Here is a 15,545-nt window from a genome sequence, read left to right as displayed (position 1 = left end):
ACACCAAAATGCTACAGCGGTTTTTATTATTTTTGGTAATATGGTTATATTTAAATTTCTTTTTTATTGGAATCTTTAGGGACACAAAATATGGTTTATCATAATCTTTGGTTCATGACACACTCTCATCATTTCTCTACTCATGGCCTACTATTCAGTTATTTAGCTAATTACTGTGAGTAATGTATTAAGTACTTAATGAACCCAGCACTGTAAACAAAATCAAAGCTTGGACAACACCCCACTCTCTGCTTTTTAGGAATTCATATAGATGCAATAAAAATTTATTGAAAGGAAAACAATTTTCTTACAGAAATATTTTTGCCAAAATCTTTTATAAAATGTTTTCCCAGCATAAGTCTTCTGCTTCTTGAAGTAGCTGGACAAGAGTTTGAGATATGCATTTTTGGCTAGACATAATGGCCATTTTCATAGCTTAGATAAATTTCAGTGTTTACTAAACCACAGAGATTTTATATATTCCATTTTTAAAAGAAGGTAACATAACTCTGAGTTTTTATATTTGTTTTAAGGAATCAGTTTTTATTTTCTTTCAGGATAAAAATAATTGTTAGTGACCTGTGGGAGTTGGGGGAGGGAACGATGGCTTAAAAAGAAGTAAAAATAGAGGAAATAGGAAATGAACTTTGGCGTGTGTTTAGAAATGAGGCTGAATCTTGAAAACAGATGAGAGTTCAATCATATACATGAGGAAGAGAAGTAATAGGATTATCATATATATAAGAGACAGTAGGAAATAGCATAGTGTACTTAGGAAGTGCAGTATCAGGGTAGTTGGAATGTAGATCAGACTTGTGGCAAAATGTTGAAAAATGTGGCTGGGTCTAGTCACAGTGTGTGGACTTTGAAGCAGTGTGTTATAAGCCAAGGAGAAACATGGTAAGATTCACATACTCTCAGGGACCTTATAGTCTAGTAGGAAGATGTATAAGTAAAGACATTTATGACATGGGAAGTTATTAAAGGTTAGAATACTGAAGTCAGTAAATACTCTTAAAATAGAACACTTCTGAGTGAATTGTTTTGTTTTTATGGTTGAATGACAGTGAGCCAATATGTACGAGCTGGTTTATTGCCAGGAAGACCTTGGATAATCCCAATTCATTATTATTTCCTTGGCTGGGATAAGCCCAGTTCTTAGGCTTCAGTGAATATTTAGAAAGAGGAAATTGTCCTGGAAATGCAAAAAAGGGAATAGGGACTGAAGCAACTCTTAATAATATGGGTAAATCTTAGAAACATAATGATGGGTGAAAAATAAACCAAATCATAGAATATTTCATATAATGTGATACTGTTTTACAAAGTTCATTATATTGTCTAGGGATATATATCTGTAAAGTAAAACTTTAAGAGCAAGTGACTAAGAAACAGATTTCAGGATAGCGATGACCTTTTGGCAGAGGGGATATGGAGGATCGTGTAAGAGGGAGTACACAAAGTAGATTCAGTATTATTCATAATCTGGTTCTTAGTGGAATGGTAGATTCATGGGTGTAACTTTATAATGTATGTTACATATTGTATGTTTAAAAGTGTATACTATAAAATAAAGGAGAATGGAAATTGGTAATTCATGTTGTACCAAACTATACTGTACAATTTATCAATGTCAGTTTAGTCTTATCTTGAAACTTAAAATTTTGAATGAATTTAAAGGTATATTCTTATTGTTTTTATGATTTTTAACTTACATGCAGAAGTATTCTAACAAATTTTAATGGCAGTTCTTATCTATTTGAAAAATTTAACCTTATTTTCTTGAATTGCAGGACCATCTTTGGAAAGGGGACAGCCAAGATCTAAAATGGTAAAACCAGGAAGTCTGTATTCAAACATCCCTTTAAAATTATTTTTCTCCTTGTAATGAAAAAATATCATTTGTCCCCTAATTTTATCCTTGTTATCAGTTCCTTGTTTTCTATAATTGTTCCAAGCTTTGCACACTTACTTCTACCTTCTGCCTTTTTGAATCATGTTGACTTGTTTTAAGTCTATTTTATTCTGTGGTTGTAGGTATTTTTGATATCTTTTCCTTTCTCTCTCTCTTACTTTAGTTATGTAATATATATTAGGCCTCACAGAGCTTTAATGATAAGGATAAAAAGGTGATAAAGATATATTTGAAATGGAAAGATAAAATCCAGTCATTTTAAAAGTATTAATCAGGAATCTTTTTATTCCTACAAATATACAGATCTTGTCACAGTGCCAATTTTGTAGCAAATAGCTTGTATCTCAAAATATTGATCTAATATATTCAGGAATTTTTCTCCTAAAAGACACCCAACAAAAACATCACCAAAAAGGTAGATGAGACAGTTCCAGAGGGGAGAATGAGACTTCCACGACGAGCCGCAGAAACCAAAAAAAATTATAAAGATCTCTCAAATTCAGAATCAGAGAGTGAACAAGAATTTTCACATTCATTTAAAGAGATAGTAAAGGTAAATAGATACAATTCAGATTAATAGTTTCTAAAAGCCTTTTAAAATATTAAATATAGAATATGTTTTTGTAAGAATGTCAGATTTATCTTGTCACTTCTTTTTATATGAGAAAACTTATATAACAATTCTAAAAATTGATCCTTAGGCAATATAATGTTAAAATTTATAATAAGTTGGCATTATTGTTACAAAAGAGATGTTTGACTCTAGTAAAATTATAACTTTAATATCTTTGAATTAGAGAAGTACTTGGTCTTTCCAAAATTATGCTTCAAGAAACTACAGACTGTTGGGAAGCTGTGGATCTTTTTCTTGAATGAAAGCAAAAATATTGGATCTGAGGTTCTTTCCATACCCTGCCCCACCTCTGTTCACCCCTGACTTCTAGAGAGATGAAGGAACTTACCCAAGGTCACACAGCTAGGAAAAGGTTAAAAAAAAAAAAAAGATTTGAACTCAAAAGAGTCTGGCAGGTCTCTGATCATTACACTGTTCTCATTTTATTACTATTATTTTTTGTTCTTTTTTGTTTTGTTTTGTTTTTTGTTTTTTTGTTCTCATTTTAAATCATTAAACCTCCATTGCCCTCTGTTATCTCTTACCTGGAAGAACTTAAGGACTTCATAACTTACCTCCACAGTTTCTTATCGCTTCCTACTTTAATTTACTATGGAAATAATTACGTAAATCTTACCAAGCCACCTCTCATCTTACCTTCTTCAAAGGAAAACCCTAAAGATCTCCAAATAGACATTCAAAACACCAAAATACCTTTCCAAGCTTATTTTCTCACTTCCCCAGTATATACACAGAACTGTACCAGTCAAATAGAATAACCTGTGACTGCCAAACAAGAGCTGTGCTTCTCGCTACCTTTGCTCATATCAGTCGTCCTCCATACTCTCAGTATGTTCCCTTGCCATCTTCTTTTACAAACTCCTGAGCATGTTGAGTACCATGAAATCGGGGAATTCCTTCTGGTTTCCCTAAACTGGAAATCATCTTTTTTGAACCGTTATAGCATTTTATTTGTATCTATTAGGATATTTATTATAGTCTATAATATTTTCCTGTGAATTTGTCATATGCTTTCTTGTGTATTAGAAAGTCTTTCACTACTCATGTTGAGGCCCCTGTTATGCCTGTATGTAGTGATACAAGGCATTTAATAAATAATTCAATGTAATTTAATTAAATTGTTTTATGTGTCCAAGTATAAGTTATTTGTATTCGAGTATAATTGAAAGATATCAATACATTTAGGAGAAGATCCATTCCAGACGCAAAACCATGAAACTGCCAAAGAAACAGCAGAATCCCTTCACTGCCGAAACACAAGAGGATGTATCAAAAGAATGGAAAAACTCACCTCTACTGAAAGATACTATAAGAGATAATAACCTTGATCTATCTCCTGTAACTTTATCTGGGAGTCCGTCATCTATAGAAGTAATGAGATGTCAGTATCATTTTTTTCTTTTAGTTGAATGTTCAGTAACTTTCTTTTATAACTAATTATGTGAAAATACAATTTGAAGACTAATTTTGAGGGATATGTTTTAAGATTTTCAGTAGTCAAAACTTCATTTTTAAACTAGTTAATGCTAGTAACTTGGTCTTTGCTAAGTAGACTTGGGAACAATATTACTATGACACTGAAGTTTTACATGTTAGGAAGTTAAAGACCAAATGCTTCAATATAGAAAATATTTAATGTATACTTAAAAATTATAATGTGAAAGCTTGAATAAACACTTGTGTTTTTAGCTCAAAATATATTTAATAAGAGGGAAATAATGATGGGGATTTCTATTTTCTCATTTTTACATTTCATTGACAAAATTCTCCAAGGAATATCATGGTCAATCTTTGGAGCTGTAGTGGATTATCTTCATAAACAACTGAAGTTTTGCTTTTATTTAAAAATAATTGGGAAAGAGAAAATTTATTCTTTGGAGCTCTGGCATATGTATATATTTTTCTAGTATAGAAACTATAAGAATAAGTTTCTACTTTTAGTATATTTTTCATTTCCTTTTATGGCTATTTTAAAGCATTTCTAAGTGTCTGTCATTTTAGCTAAAATTCAAGACCATTCAACACCAGTTAATGTACATTTCCTCTAAAGTAGCTACTTTGTTCTTTTCTAGAATATTTTCATAATGCTTGGGACCACTGTCATCTCAGATAAGCACACACTTAGAAGACAGATGCACATGCCCTGATTTGATTTGAAAACTGTCTGAGAATTCATTTATACTAAGACTTATTTCAGCCATGAATTTTCTCATCTATATATAAAGGATGTAGACCAGATGATTTCCCAAGCCATTTCTAACCATAAAATTCTGTGACTTTAATATATATCAGTACTGCTGTCAAAATTACTCAAGATAATAATTAGGTTGATCATTATAGTGCAGCCCATACTACAGATATTTGTGTTTGAAAATGTTTTGAAAGTTCTTATAGTTACAATTTTGTTTTAAATTGAGACATTAATATTATTCAAAGTCTTATAAAAATATTTTACACTTAATTTTATCTTGATTTATTGAACATTTATCCTTTCTAAATACAGCTAAGATTTGAGGATTTGATAAATTACTGTATTTTTTAGAATTTAATAATACTATTTCTAAAGATGTCAGTGATTAACACCTGCCATCTCTTTTTGTTTGTGTTTTGTGAGGCAATATAGGTATAGAGAAAATAACAGAAAGGGATTTTTCTCAGGACTATGGCTGTATAACAAAATCAGTATCACCTTATCCAAAAATTTCATCACCTGAATCCTTAAACAGTGGAGATGGAAGTCCAGTAAAGTCACCCAAGAACAGTGAGAAGAATTTACTATGTACAAGAGAAAGTTGCTCACCAATTCCACGATCATTCTTTTTGGTAAGGAAATAATGTATATATATTTTTTCCTTTATTAGATATACCTGAAGGGAGTAAATCATTTGCCTCTAATCTTAATCAAATGTACAGTGCTTGTCTATTTAAGGTTTTGAGTTTGGTCTGGGGGAGAGAAGGAACCTACCAATAAGTAAAACAGCCTCAGTGAACTAACAGACTGATACACACAGGAGAAAGATGTAGTGGTATGAGAAGTACAGAGTACTGATAAGAATTCTGTGATAGGAACAGTCACTTCCAAAGAGGTACTGCTTATTTGTCTACATGTCAGAACTACATTTCCTAGATTGGAACAGGCTTATTCCTGCAACACAGGCGCTTCTTTCCGGTTTCACCATAACTCGAAGTCTGTAACCTTTTAGTTACTAAATCACAAGTTGGCAAAGCAAACTGACAAAGAATATAGTTGAAAACAGTATGACTATAGCATTTGCTTTACAGATTTGTAAAGGAACTTTAATAGTTAAATGGCATGAATATTAACGTAATGGTATATTGAAAAAGTCTTTATTCTGCCGCTCATTTATTATATGTACCATTTCTTATTAATAAAATACATACATATGCTCAAAAGTCTTTTAAAAAGGTATTCGAGAAAGGAATCAATTATGGGTCAAAGTGAGGGAGTGTAGATAAAAATATAATGTCTATGAGGAGTAGTTTGTAGTTTGAATTCTGCTTTTTTTTTTTTTTTTAAGTTGTTTGTACTTTGGTACCAGTTTACAAAACCCACCTCACCTCCTTGGCTTGGGCTGTATAGAAGGCTTAATTTGGAGAATTTTGAAGTAGTGATAAAGCTACAGAACTGATTGCCAAACAGAATCTTATATGAAGCCTTCAGTGTGCCAAACATAAAAATAAAAATGCAGTTATGCTATTTAAAGCAGATGAGTCTGAACTGTCGCCTACACACCTCCCTCCCTCTCTGATAACCCCCCAAAAGCACCTTTGCAAGACTCTTAATTTCTGCAGACCACAATTTGAAACCATTTCCCACTAGACCATCATCCCATGGTCCTTTCTCAGTATTGCTCTGTCATCCCTCCTTTCCTTGAATCCTTTCTCCCTTTAGTATCCCATCTTGCAAATCTCAACACCTTAGGTCATCCCCACCCACCTACTTTGATGCTATCTGTGCTAGATGGAATTTTAATTGTAACATATTTATTGGCTGGACATTTACAGGAGACACTGTGTTTCCCATTTACTGTTGACTCTTAATTAGGTATTGGAAATTTGCTATATAAATTAGTTGTACCAGCTTACACTCTCCAACAATGCTATGTGATAGTGCCCATTTTTCTACAGTTTTTTGCCCATCTGATGAGTGTAAAGTGTGTCTGACTTTAATTTGCATTTTTCAGATTAACAGCATCAGTGAGTATTTTCATCTTTTTTGGCCACTTTGTAAATTGTGTTTTTTCTAATTTTTAAATTGCATAGTTTGATTTTTCCTATAAATTTGTAGGAGTTCTTACTATATTCTGGAGATTAATTCTTTATTGGTTATATACAATGCAGACGTTCTTTTTCTAGTATGTAGCGGTCTTTCACTTAGTTAAATCAAAATGTGATGTAATGAAATTTACCAATCTTTTGTTCTTCAAGAAATCCTTCCCTCAGTTATTGTCATAAAAATATTTTCCTTTCTTGTACAAATGTTAGTTTTAACTTTGAGGTTTTCCATCTTCCTAGGCTTCCTCTTTGCATATGGATAGTGAATTAGTGCCACATCATGCATTGGATACCCCTCCTTTCTCCATCATTTGTGATGCCAGTTTGGTCACAGCCTTGGCAACCACATGGGTCAGCTGTTTGGCCAGTAGAATACAGAACAGTGCCTATCTTCGAGCTAATACAACATTGCTTCAATTAGTGTAGTTTTATGCTTACAGGGGTTTCACCACCCCCATCCTCACCCTCATCTCATTCTGCTTCTAAATTCTCTTGGCCCTATACTTGTCCAATAAAATTTAGAATTAGTTTGTGTAAGGGAAGAATTGCCATTTCCCAGTATCGTTACTGAGATTTCTCATCGACATATTTCATTTTTCTACTTTTTGGTCTTATTTCCAACAAAGTTGTGTCAAATCTTCCACAAAGAAAGTTGTACTTCTGCAGTGTTTTATGGGCCTTTTTCTTTACTGTATGTAAAAAAAAAAAAAACTTTAAAACAATTGTTTTCTGGATTTTTAACTTTTTGCTTTTGTGTAGAAACACTATTGATTTTTATATGTCCCCACACCCTTGGCAAATTCTCTCATAATCGCCTGCCTAGATTCTCTTGTATTTTGAATATAGATAATCATAAACTGTTTTTTATGGTAATTTTTGCATTTTCTCTTCCAGTCCTTATACTGCATGGTCTTTTCATTTTTAAGGTTACTATGACCTGTAGAGCAGTGCTAAACAGATACCATGCTAGCATGCATGCTTATCGATAGTTTTTGGTAGATACTTGTTATCAGATTAAAGTTCTAATTGTTTAAGTGCCTTTTTTTCAGTTATGAATGGGTGTTGAGTTTTAGTAGGGAATGAGTTACTCCCTCAAAATTTAAGTAGTTTGGTTTAATGTTGTTGTGTTTTTCTTACTTTAGTTTTCTAACTTCCTTTGGGTTTCTGTGTGTCTTGTTCATTCATAGCCCAGTTAAGAATAATACCATTGTGAATAGAAACAATGTAAATTCTGTGGTACAGTTGGCCCTCCATATCCATCGGTTCCACACCTGTGGACTCAACCAACTGTGGATCACTATTTTATATATGGGACGGTAGCATCAGTGGATTTTGATATTTGTAAGGGTCCCGGAACCGAATCGGCCCCGCAGATACTGAGGGAGGAGTGTACTTATACAGGAAATACAAAAATTGCAACAGCTATTCAGATGTAAGCAGTTACAGTTCAGAAAAAATTTATGGAAATTGAACCTCCACATATGAAAATCATATTTGAAGCAAAAGAGGGGTATATATGGTAGTGTATCCATCAAGCTTTCCTTATACTAAGTTGGTTCTTATAAGAATCAGATTACGGGCCTTTAATAATAGTTATAATAATTTAGTATTTTTCAATGGTTATTATCTGAAAATATGATGTTTAAAATATGTAGGATGGTTTGATCATAGAAAAAGAGTTGAAATTTTTAAAATGAGATGGTCTTAAATAGGCTATCACTGCTAAACCACTGACATATTTATAATTAGGACTTTCTGGTTTCATGATCATACAGGAATTTGGGTGAGCTTTTTTTCCACTATAGAAGTCCACCAATCCATCAACAAAAATATTTTAATAACCTATAAAATACAGAATGTTAAGATAGAATTTTACAGCTTGGAGTGGGCTGGGTTTTGACCTGGACCTAAGTGGATAGGTTGGTATATATACAGACTGACTGGAGAAGCAGCAGTAACCTAAGTACAGAAAGGCTACCGGAAGTGGACATGCATTTTCATAAAACATCAAAAAGACTAATGTGACTGTAACAACAAACTTGTGTATTGAAACAGTAAGACATAAGGTTAGAGGACAAAGATATGGCTTAAAGATACAGCTTGAAAGAACTAGTTTAGACTTTTCTTTTCTATGGCTTCCCATTTCTTGACTCAAATAAAGAAATCAAAATCCTAATAAGGAAGAACTGAAAAGTAGGAGTAGTTTAAAAAAGCCAGCTCAAAACTATTGCTGTAATTTAAGATTGAGGTTAACATAAGAATTTAGGTAAATGCATGGTAGTGTGAGACATAAAAAGGTATAGAAACAAAACAATCTGAAAAAAAAGAATTGATAGCATTTGCAATTTACTGTCTTTAGAGTTTGAGAAAGATGGTCAAAGGTGAATCCAAGAGTAATTACAGAATATTTTTTCCTATTTCTGATACATACTTTAGGAAAGTCATTCAGCATCTCCATTATCCATGTCTAGTGAAGGAAGAGGGAAAATATGGTGTGGCATGTCCTATGACTCCACTCATGTATCAGGTTTGTAGTCAAAGACTTGCTTTTTAAAAAACATGTTAATCACCAAAATACTGCTGTAAAATTTCATCTGAGGAAATTATATATTTTAAGTCAATTTAGTTAATGTTAAAATGAAAGTAAGTACAATAGAATTTAATGCACAGTTACCTAAAACTATACAGATAATGGAAACAAAGGCCTTTTTTATAAAAGCAAGTATATATTAGGTATTTGTAATTAAGATTGTAGCACTGTTAATTACTTTTTAACTGTTTCTAAGGCCCTACACAACATCTTAGTCGCAAACGAATGTACATAGAAGACAATCTAAGTAATCCTGGTGAAGCAGAATTGGAAGAAGAAGAAGAAGAAAGAGCAAACTTGCTTCCCAAGAAAGTGTCTAAAGCAGAAGGTGCAGATCATCACACTTGGAAAGGTAGGGAGAGCAAATGCCTATGTCAAAATGCATTTATTTTTGAAAATGGTTTCTTAGATCTTGAGTGGTTCTACTCACAAAACAAATTCCTTTGTAAAGATAACTTTGTATAAATCCAAGAAGGATAATGCTTTATCACAAAGTTCACTTTACCTGAATAATGTTATAGTAAGGGTCTTTTTACTCATAAATCTCCCTTATCATTCTATCACTGATTACCACAGACAAGTTTTACTAGAGTATGAATTTACTGATAGATGAGTGTGTCACTAAATACTTGGGTTAATAATGTAGTAGTTAAGAACTAGTTTTTTTTAAAAATCAGTCCAAGTATGTTCTATTTTAATGTTACTGTTTCTGCCTTAATTCCCATGCTAGAAGGTTTTTTTAGTTAAGTCAAAATAATATTTTAAATGAAAAATATAGTAGTCTGTCTTTGATTTTATAACCCTTAGATTACATATAGAATCTAAAAATAAGATAGATTTGTTCGCAGCCTCATGACAAATAATGCTGAATTTATAACAATGCATATCTTAATTTTGGCTGATTGTCTTCATTTTTTAGTGTCTGAAAGTTTATCTCCATTATCAACAAATGACTTTTGTATTCCTGGGGAGAACTGGGAAACTGAAATTTCAGGTATAGGGACGATGTGTGAGGAGTTCAATACAGAATTTAGGAGGAAAGTTCATGTGAGTTGTCATTCTTTAAATTATGATTTATATTTGCACCCAATAACATGACAATATGGCACACTTTCTACTAGACTGTCAGTTTGACCCTTTGGCAACAAAACACTTCTTCGTGAACTCACCTTTCCTCACGTACTGGTGAAAAATTGGAATGATTCCTAGGCGAAAAGCCTTATTATCTCATGAGCCCAGTTCCTTTTCTAAAATCTGTGCATTACTTGTATTCTTTCTTTTTCTATGGGTTCTCTTTGTCCTATTTTCCTTTTCAGTTTAACATTTTGAGTCTTCTGTGAATTTTCTTTTTTTTTTCTGAACGATTTTCTTTTCATGCCTAGTCTTTTTAATACATTCTTTAATCTCCACAGCAGTGACTGCTTGTTGAGGGTACTATATTAAAGTATAGAGGATGAGCAGCCTCAGAGAAATCCATTTCACTTTGTTTGTTTCACCAGTTCTGTACCTACATATCCTTAGTTACTGAGGTTCCAACGAGGTGATGTTTACAAAAACACTTTCTAAAATAACTTTTAATTATTATTGTTTTCTCCACCTATCTCTTTTTCTCACATGCCTATATTTAGAGTAGGCAGTTCTTTTTGCCCTCCTGTTAAGATATTTTTCTGCACAGGTTATCAGCCCTATCTCTTCTTTGCCTTTTTCATCTCTTCATGGGTAAAATCTGAAATTATTTAAGATTCTGTATATTTCTTTTGTTTTGATTTGATTTATCCAAGGTCAGTCTCATCTAAACAGAGAAGCCCTGATTCATATATTCTGTTACACATCTGTGACTAGCTGCGAATATATGTTTTTATGAAAAATGGTAATAAATAACTTTGAGTGTGGCTCTTACGCTGTGTTCCTGAAGAGAATTATAATCACTAGCATTTTTGCAAATGTAGAATGGCAGGTACTTATGAAAAGAATCGCCAATCCCAGCCCTCACTCAGCCTTCCTGGTGGGACTAGGCCCTGCTCTGAGCTTATTTATTAACACTTCAGCTGAGATCACTGAGTTTTTAATTTTTCACTTTTCTAAGTTCTTCTTAGGTATTTATATTTCATGGAAAAGGCTTTGGCCTTAATATAGTCTTGGTTAGATTATTATGTTGTAAAGATTTTTCAAGTTAAAAATGAGTATTTTTCAGATCCGCCACAAAATGATGGATTATTTTACTAAACAGTCTTGGAAAACGGCTCAACAACATATAAAAACAGTGGACCATCAGATTCAGGAGTATAGGTCTGTGCTAAAAATCCCTTCTGAAATATTCTAAGTGCTGTGCTATAAGTGCTATCATTAAAAAAAATAATCTCATTTTGTTTCTTTAATAGGATCAAAAAACTTGACAAATTCCAACTCATCATCATAGAGGAGCTGGAGAATTTTGAAAAAGATTCACAGTCTTTAAAAGATTTGGAGAAGGAATTTGTGGTTTGTGCTTTTAAGAGTTTAAAAATAATTTTAAAACCTCATTTTTAAAGAGCTACACTCAGGAAAACTTCTGTTAACCTTCTGCTTGTAGACCACACCATAAATGTTTTTGTTTTTTAGAACATAACTTAATCTTAGATTTTTAGTTAGTTTCATATACATACACTAAAAATACAGACTTAAGTTTATGATGCGGGGGAGGGATAAATTGGGAATTTGGGATTAACAGATACACACTACTATATATAAAATGGATTAACAACAAAGACCTACTATATAGCACAGGGAACTATATTCAATATCTTGTAAGAATCTGAAAAACAATATATATATATGTATGTATAACTGAATCACTTTGCTGTACATCCGAAACACTGTAAATCAACTATACTTCAGTAAATATATATATAAAGTTTATGATGAATACCTTCGATAATAAAGGAGAAAGTCTGAAAGAGTTTGCTTTCAATTTTTTTTTTAGCCGAAAGAGTATAGGACATCTGCAATAGCCAAGTTTTTAAAATTAGGAATAATATAAATATAGTAAATTCTGCTAAGTTTTAATTTTTAGTCATAATTTACTATAATCAGTTTTGTATTTTGAAATTTAGGGCTTTTGGGAAAAGGTATTTCAGAAGTTCAGTGCCTATCATAAAAGTGAACAGCAGAGGTTAGTATGACATTCTTAATGATTAGAATCTATAACGTTAGATTTTATTATAATAGTTTAAAATTAAAATTATATATACTATATTATAGCAATTTAATTTGTTAACTAAAATACAAAGGTAACTTTCATTATTCTATTTGTTAGACTTCACCTTTTAAAAGCTTCATTGGAAAAGAATGTCTTCTACAACACTGATTATGAAGAAACTATTTTTACATCTGAGGTATAAATTTTATATTTTTATATATAATCTCAATATTAGTCTAACTTGTCTTTTTGCTGTGAAAATTTTATAGTAAATTTCATGGGGGAAATTATTTATTCACAGATGTGTTTGATGAAAGAAAACATGAAAATGCTGCAAGACAGACTTCTTAAGGAAATGGTAAATCAGCTATCTAGTTTGGGTTTTTCAAATGGAATGATCAGTCATGCTTTTATATATTTAAATGGGAAATTCTTCCACAGGTTTTTCTTCTGTCTTTTTGGATTGAGAGAAGCCAGTTTTAGCCCCACTGGGGTTTAGTTCTTTTAAGTTTTTAAAATTAAAATGGGAGCAAATTTACAGTAGAAAAATAGGGGTGATTTAAATAATGAGTCCGTCTCCTAAGAAAAGATGGATTTAGAAATTTAAAAATAAGCTAGAAGCATGATTTCTTTGTATGCATCTAAGTACGATGCACTGCAACAGTCCTGATGTGTCTTCTGAAGTCCTGTGTCAGGGAGAACTACCCAGAAAGAACTATTGTCTACTTGGACAAGACTTCATTTCCTTAGATTTGGGGATTAAAGTAGCTGGCTTTCCAAAGGTCTAGTAGACCAGCAACTGCAATCAGGGGTTGGGGGGGGGGGAAGGTGTCTAAAGGTACTTCTCCAAGTGAACATGCCTTTGGTGTTTTCTCAAAGGTGGAGGCATTTCTATATGTATTTTAGTACTAATCTTTGATACAGGATATTTTAATACAGGATATTTTAATACACTTTTATTAAATTTTAATAGAACCAGTATGCTGATATATAGCAGAGGATCAGGATGTGTGGCTAAGCCAGTTCAGCTTAAAGCGCATAAGCTAACTAACTAGACTGATTCTTGCTGAAGTTCTTCTCCAGACTAGACTATAGATTTAATATTTAAAGGAAGAAAGTAAAAAATAAATTTCATTGATTTGGGGTTTAAAAGATGAGGTCTTCTCGCAACTGATCATCTAAATTCATCTAAATATATCAGTAATAAGCACATAATTCTGTAGAGATCTAGGAATGGACCCTGGTGAACTGGATAGAATGAACACTGATACATAATATCTTTATTCATAGTATCTAATATCTTGATTTTTTTTTACTGTTTTATTAGATTTTAAAGTTTCACTGTAAAACTACCAAAGTGTGATTTTTTTTTCTTCTTGGCCATAGCAAGAAGAGCAGCTTCTTAATGTACGCAGAGGATTGATGTCATTATTCATGGCTCATGAAAGAAACAATGTGTGATGTCTAGTTGTTATCAACAAGTTTTATCCAGTTATTCCTTTGTGTGTATAGCTGGGGAATACCAGAGTAGCTCTACAAAGAAAATACATGTCACCCAGGCAAGAGTACCTTTGTAGGAACCTCTAAATTCAAAGAAATGTCCTCTAATGGATGAGAAAGAACCTACAGTCACTATAACATGACTCTTGAGACCCAAAGACTTTTGTCTGTACAATACTATTTTTTTTAGAAAGCTTTGGGAAACCAATCAGTAAAAGAAATTGGCTTGTTTGTGTAGTAATATTTGCAGGAGACAAATATTGCCAAGTTAACTATACTCATAAACTAATAAACTAAAATTATCATATAAAATAAATATATTTTAAAAGTCAAGTCTGAACTAAAGTATTATTAAAATTTACTAGTTCAGAATATACTACAAGTAATAAAAATTTAGTGATGCATAGAAGGGGGAGGAGTCTGATTTAAAATGCTTCCCTGAGTGTAAATCACTACTTTCAGCACACTGTTGGAGAGTATATTTATTCAGTTATGGCTCCATTGTATTAGAAGGCACTAACTAGCCTAAAATAGTTAACATGTCTATCTAGAACTAAAATGGTATTAACTCGCAGCAGGCTGTTTTGACAAGTACTTTTTAAGCCCTAGTGTTCATTGTAATAATATATTTTGCTAGATTAATGTATAAAAATGAATATACATTTATTTGCTTTAATTATATAATAAAGTTGAAATAAATGCTGTCACTGGGATTTTATACAATTATTTTACTTTATAAGTCATTTTCCTGTTTTATGAACATTGGATCAAGCAAAATATCCTCCAATCAATCAGACATCTGAAGTGTACCACCACGCAGCCTCACTCACTGTGGCACTTACCTGCTTCATGGTAGCAGAGTATTTGGATATTACCGGTATTTAAATACAGTGGTACAGGCTGCTTAGTCTAGATAAGCAAAGGAAGACCCTTCACATCTTAGCTTTATCCCATTGCTAGCATCAGCTAAGATTTACTGATTGATTGATATGGTAGCAGGGATTCTATGTCAAGAAACAGTGACAGGTCTGCTGTAATATTAACTACTACTCAGGAGTTGAAACTCCATGTTGCCCTGTGAGACTTCTTTCTTTAGAATCAATCCCATCGTGACACACATCCTTGTTTGCCTCATCCTTGGCCAGACTTCCAAGACTCCTAAATAATACATTATACTAATTCCTATACTGTGCTGTATGTGTAATCCTACCCAGGTTCCTACTTCCTCCCAGCTCTTTAAACCGTTCTGCTGTGACCCTGTCATGACCATAGTTGTGCCCTGAATCTCAACTTCAAACATCATCACCCCAGCCTGCTATCTAGAGTAGTCCCAGGCTGTTCACTCCACCACTCCTCTGCTATTGCCTGTTAGTTACCCTTCTTGTCTGTCCTTCTTTCCTTACCGATTCTAGAGTCCTTAGTCCAAAATAAG

At 32.6% G+C, this 15,545-nt stretch overlaps 1 protein-coding gene across 1 annotated transcript in view; it reads left to right on the top strand.

The window, feature by feature from the left end:
* Nucleotides 1–14,724, top strand: part of SYCP2 (synaptonemal complex protein 2) — a 59,722-nt gene extending 44,998 nt beyond the window's left edge. The window contains 15 exon segments of the mRNA XM_067708627.1: nucleotides 1,794–1,831; nucleotides 2,304–2,468; nucleotides 3,735–3,930; nucleotides 5,173–5,378; nucleotides 8,028–8,086; nucleotides 8,247–8,355; nucleotides 9,282–9,372; nucleotides 9,632–9,787; nucleotides 10,355–10,482; nucleotides 11,630–11,724; nucleotides 11,817–11,916; nucleotides 12,528–12,586; nucleotides 12,731–12,809; nucleotides 12,915–12,971; nucleotides 14,000–14,724. Coding sequence (XP_067564728.1) covers nucleotides 1,794–1,831; nucleotides 2,304–2,468; nucleotides 3,735–3,930; nucleotides 5,173–5,378; nucleotides 8,028–8,086; nucleotides 8,247–8,355; nucleotides 9,282–9,372; nucleotides 9,632–9,787; nucleotides 10,355–10,482; nucleotides 11,630–11,724; nucleotides 11,817–11,916; nucleotides 12,528–12,586; nucleotides 12,731–12,809; nucleotides 12,915–12,971; nucleotides 14,000–14,074 — 1,613 coding nt within the window. The 3' untranslated portion in view covers nucleotides 14,075–14,724.
* The last annotated feature ends 821 nt before the right edge of the window (nucleotides 14,725–15,545 follow it).

This window comes from Pseudorca crassidens, chromosome 15, assembly GCF_039906515.1.
Source record: "Pseudorca crassidens isolate mPseCra1 chromosome 15, mPseCra1.hap1, whole genome shotgun sequence".
In the NCBI taxonomy this organism is placed as follows: domain Eukaryota; kingdom Metazoa; phylum Chordata; class Mammalia; order Artiodactyla; family Delphinidae; genus Pseudorca; species Pseudorca crassidens.
The sequence above is the reverse complement of the archived record's forward strand: the minus strand, read 5'-3'. Positions and strand labels throughout refer to the sequence as shown.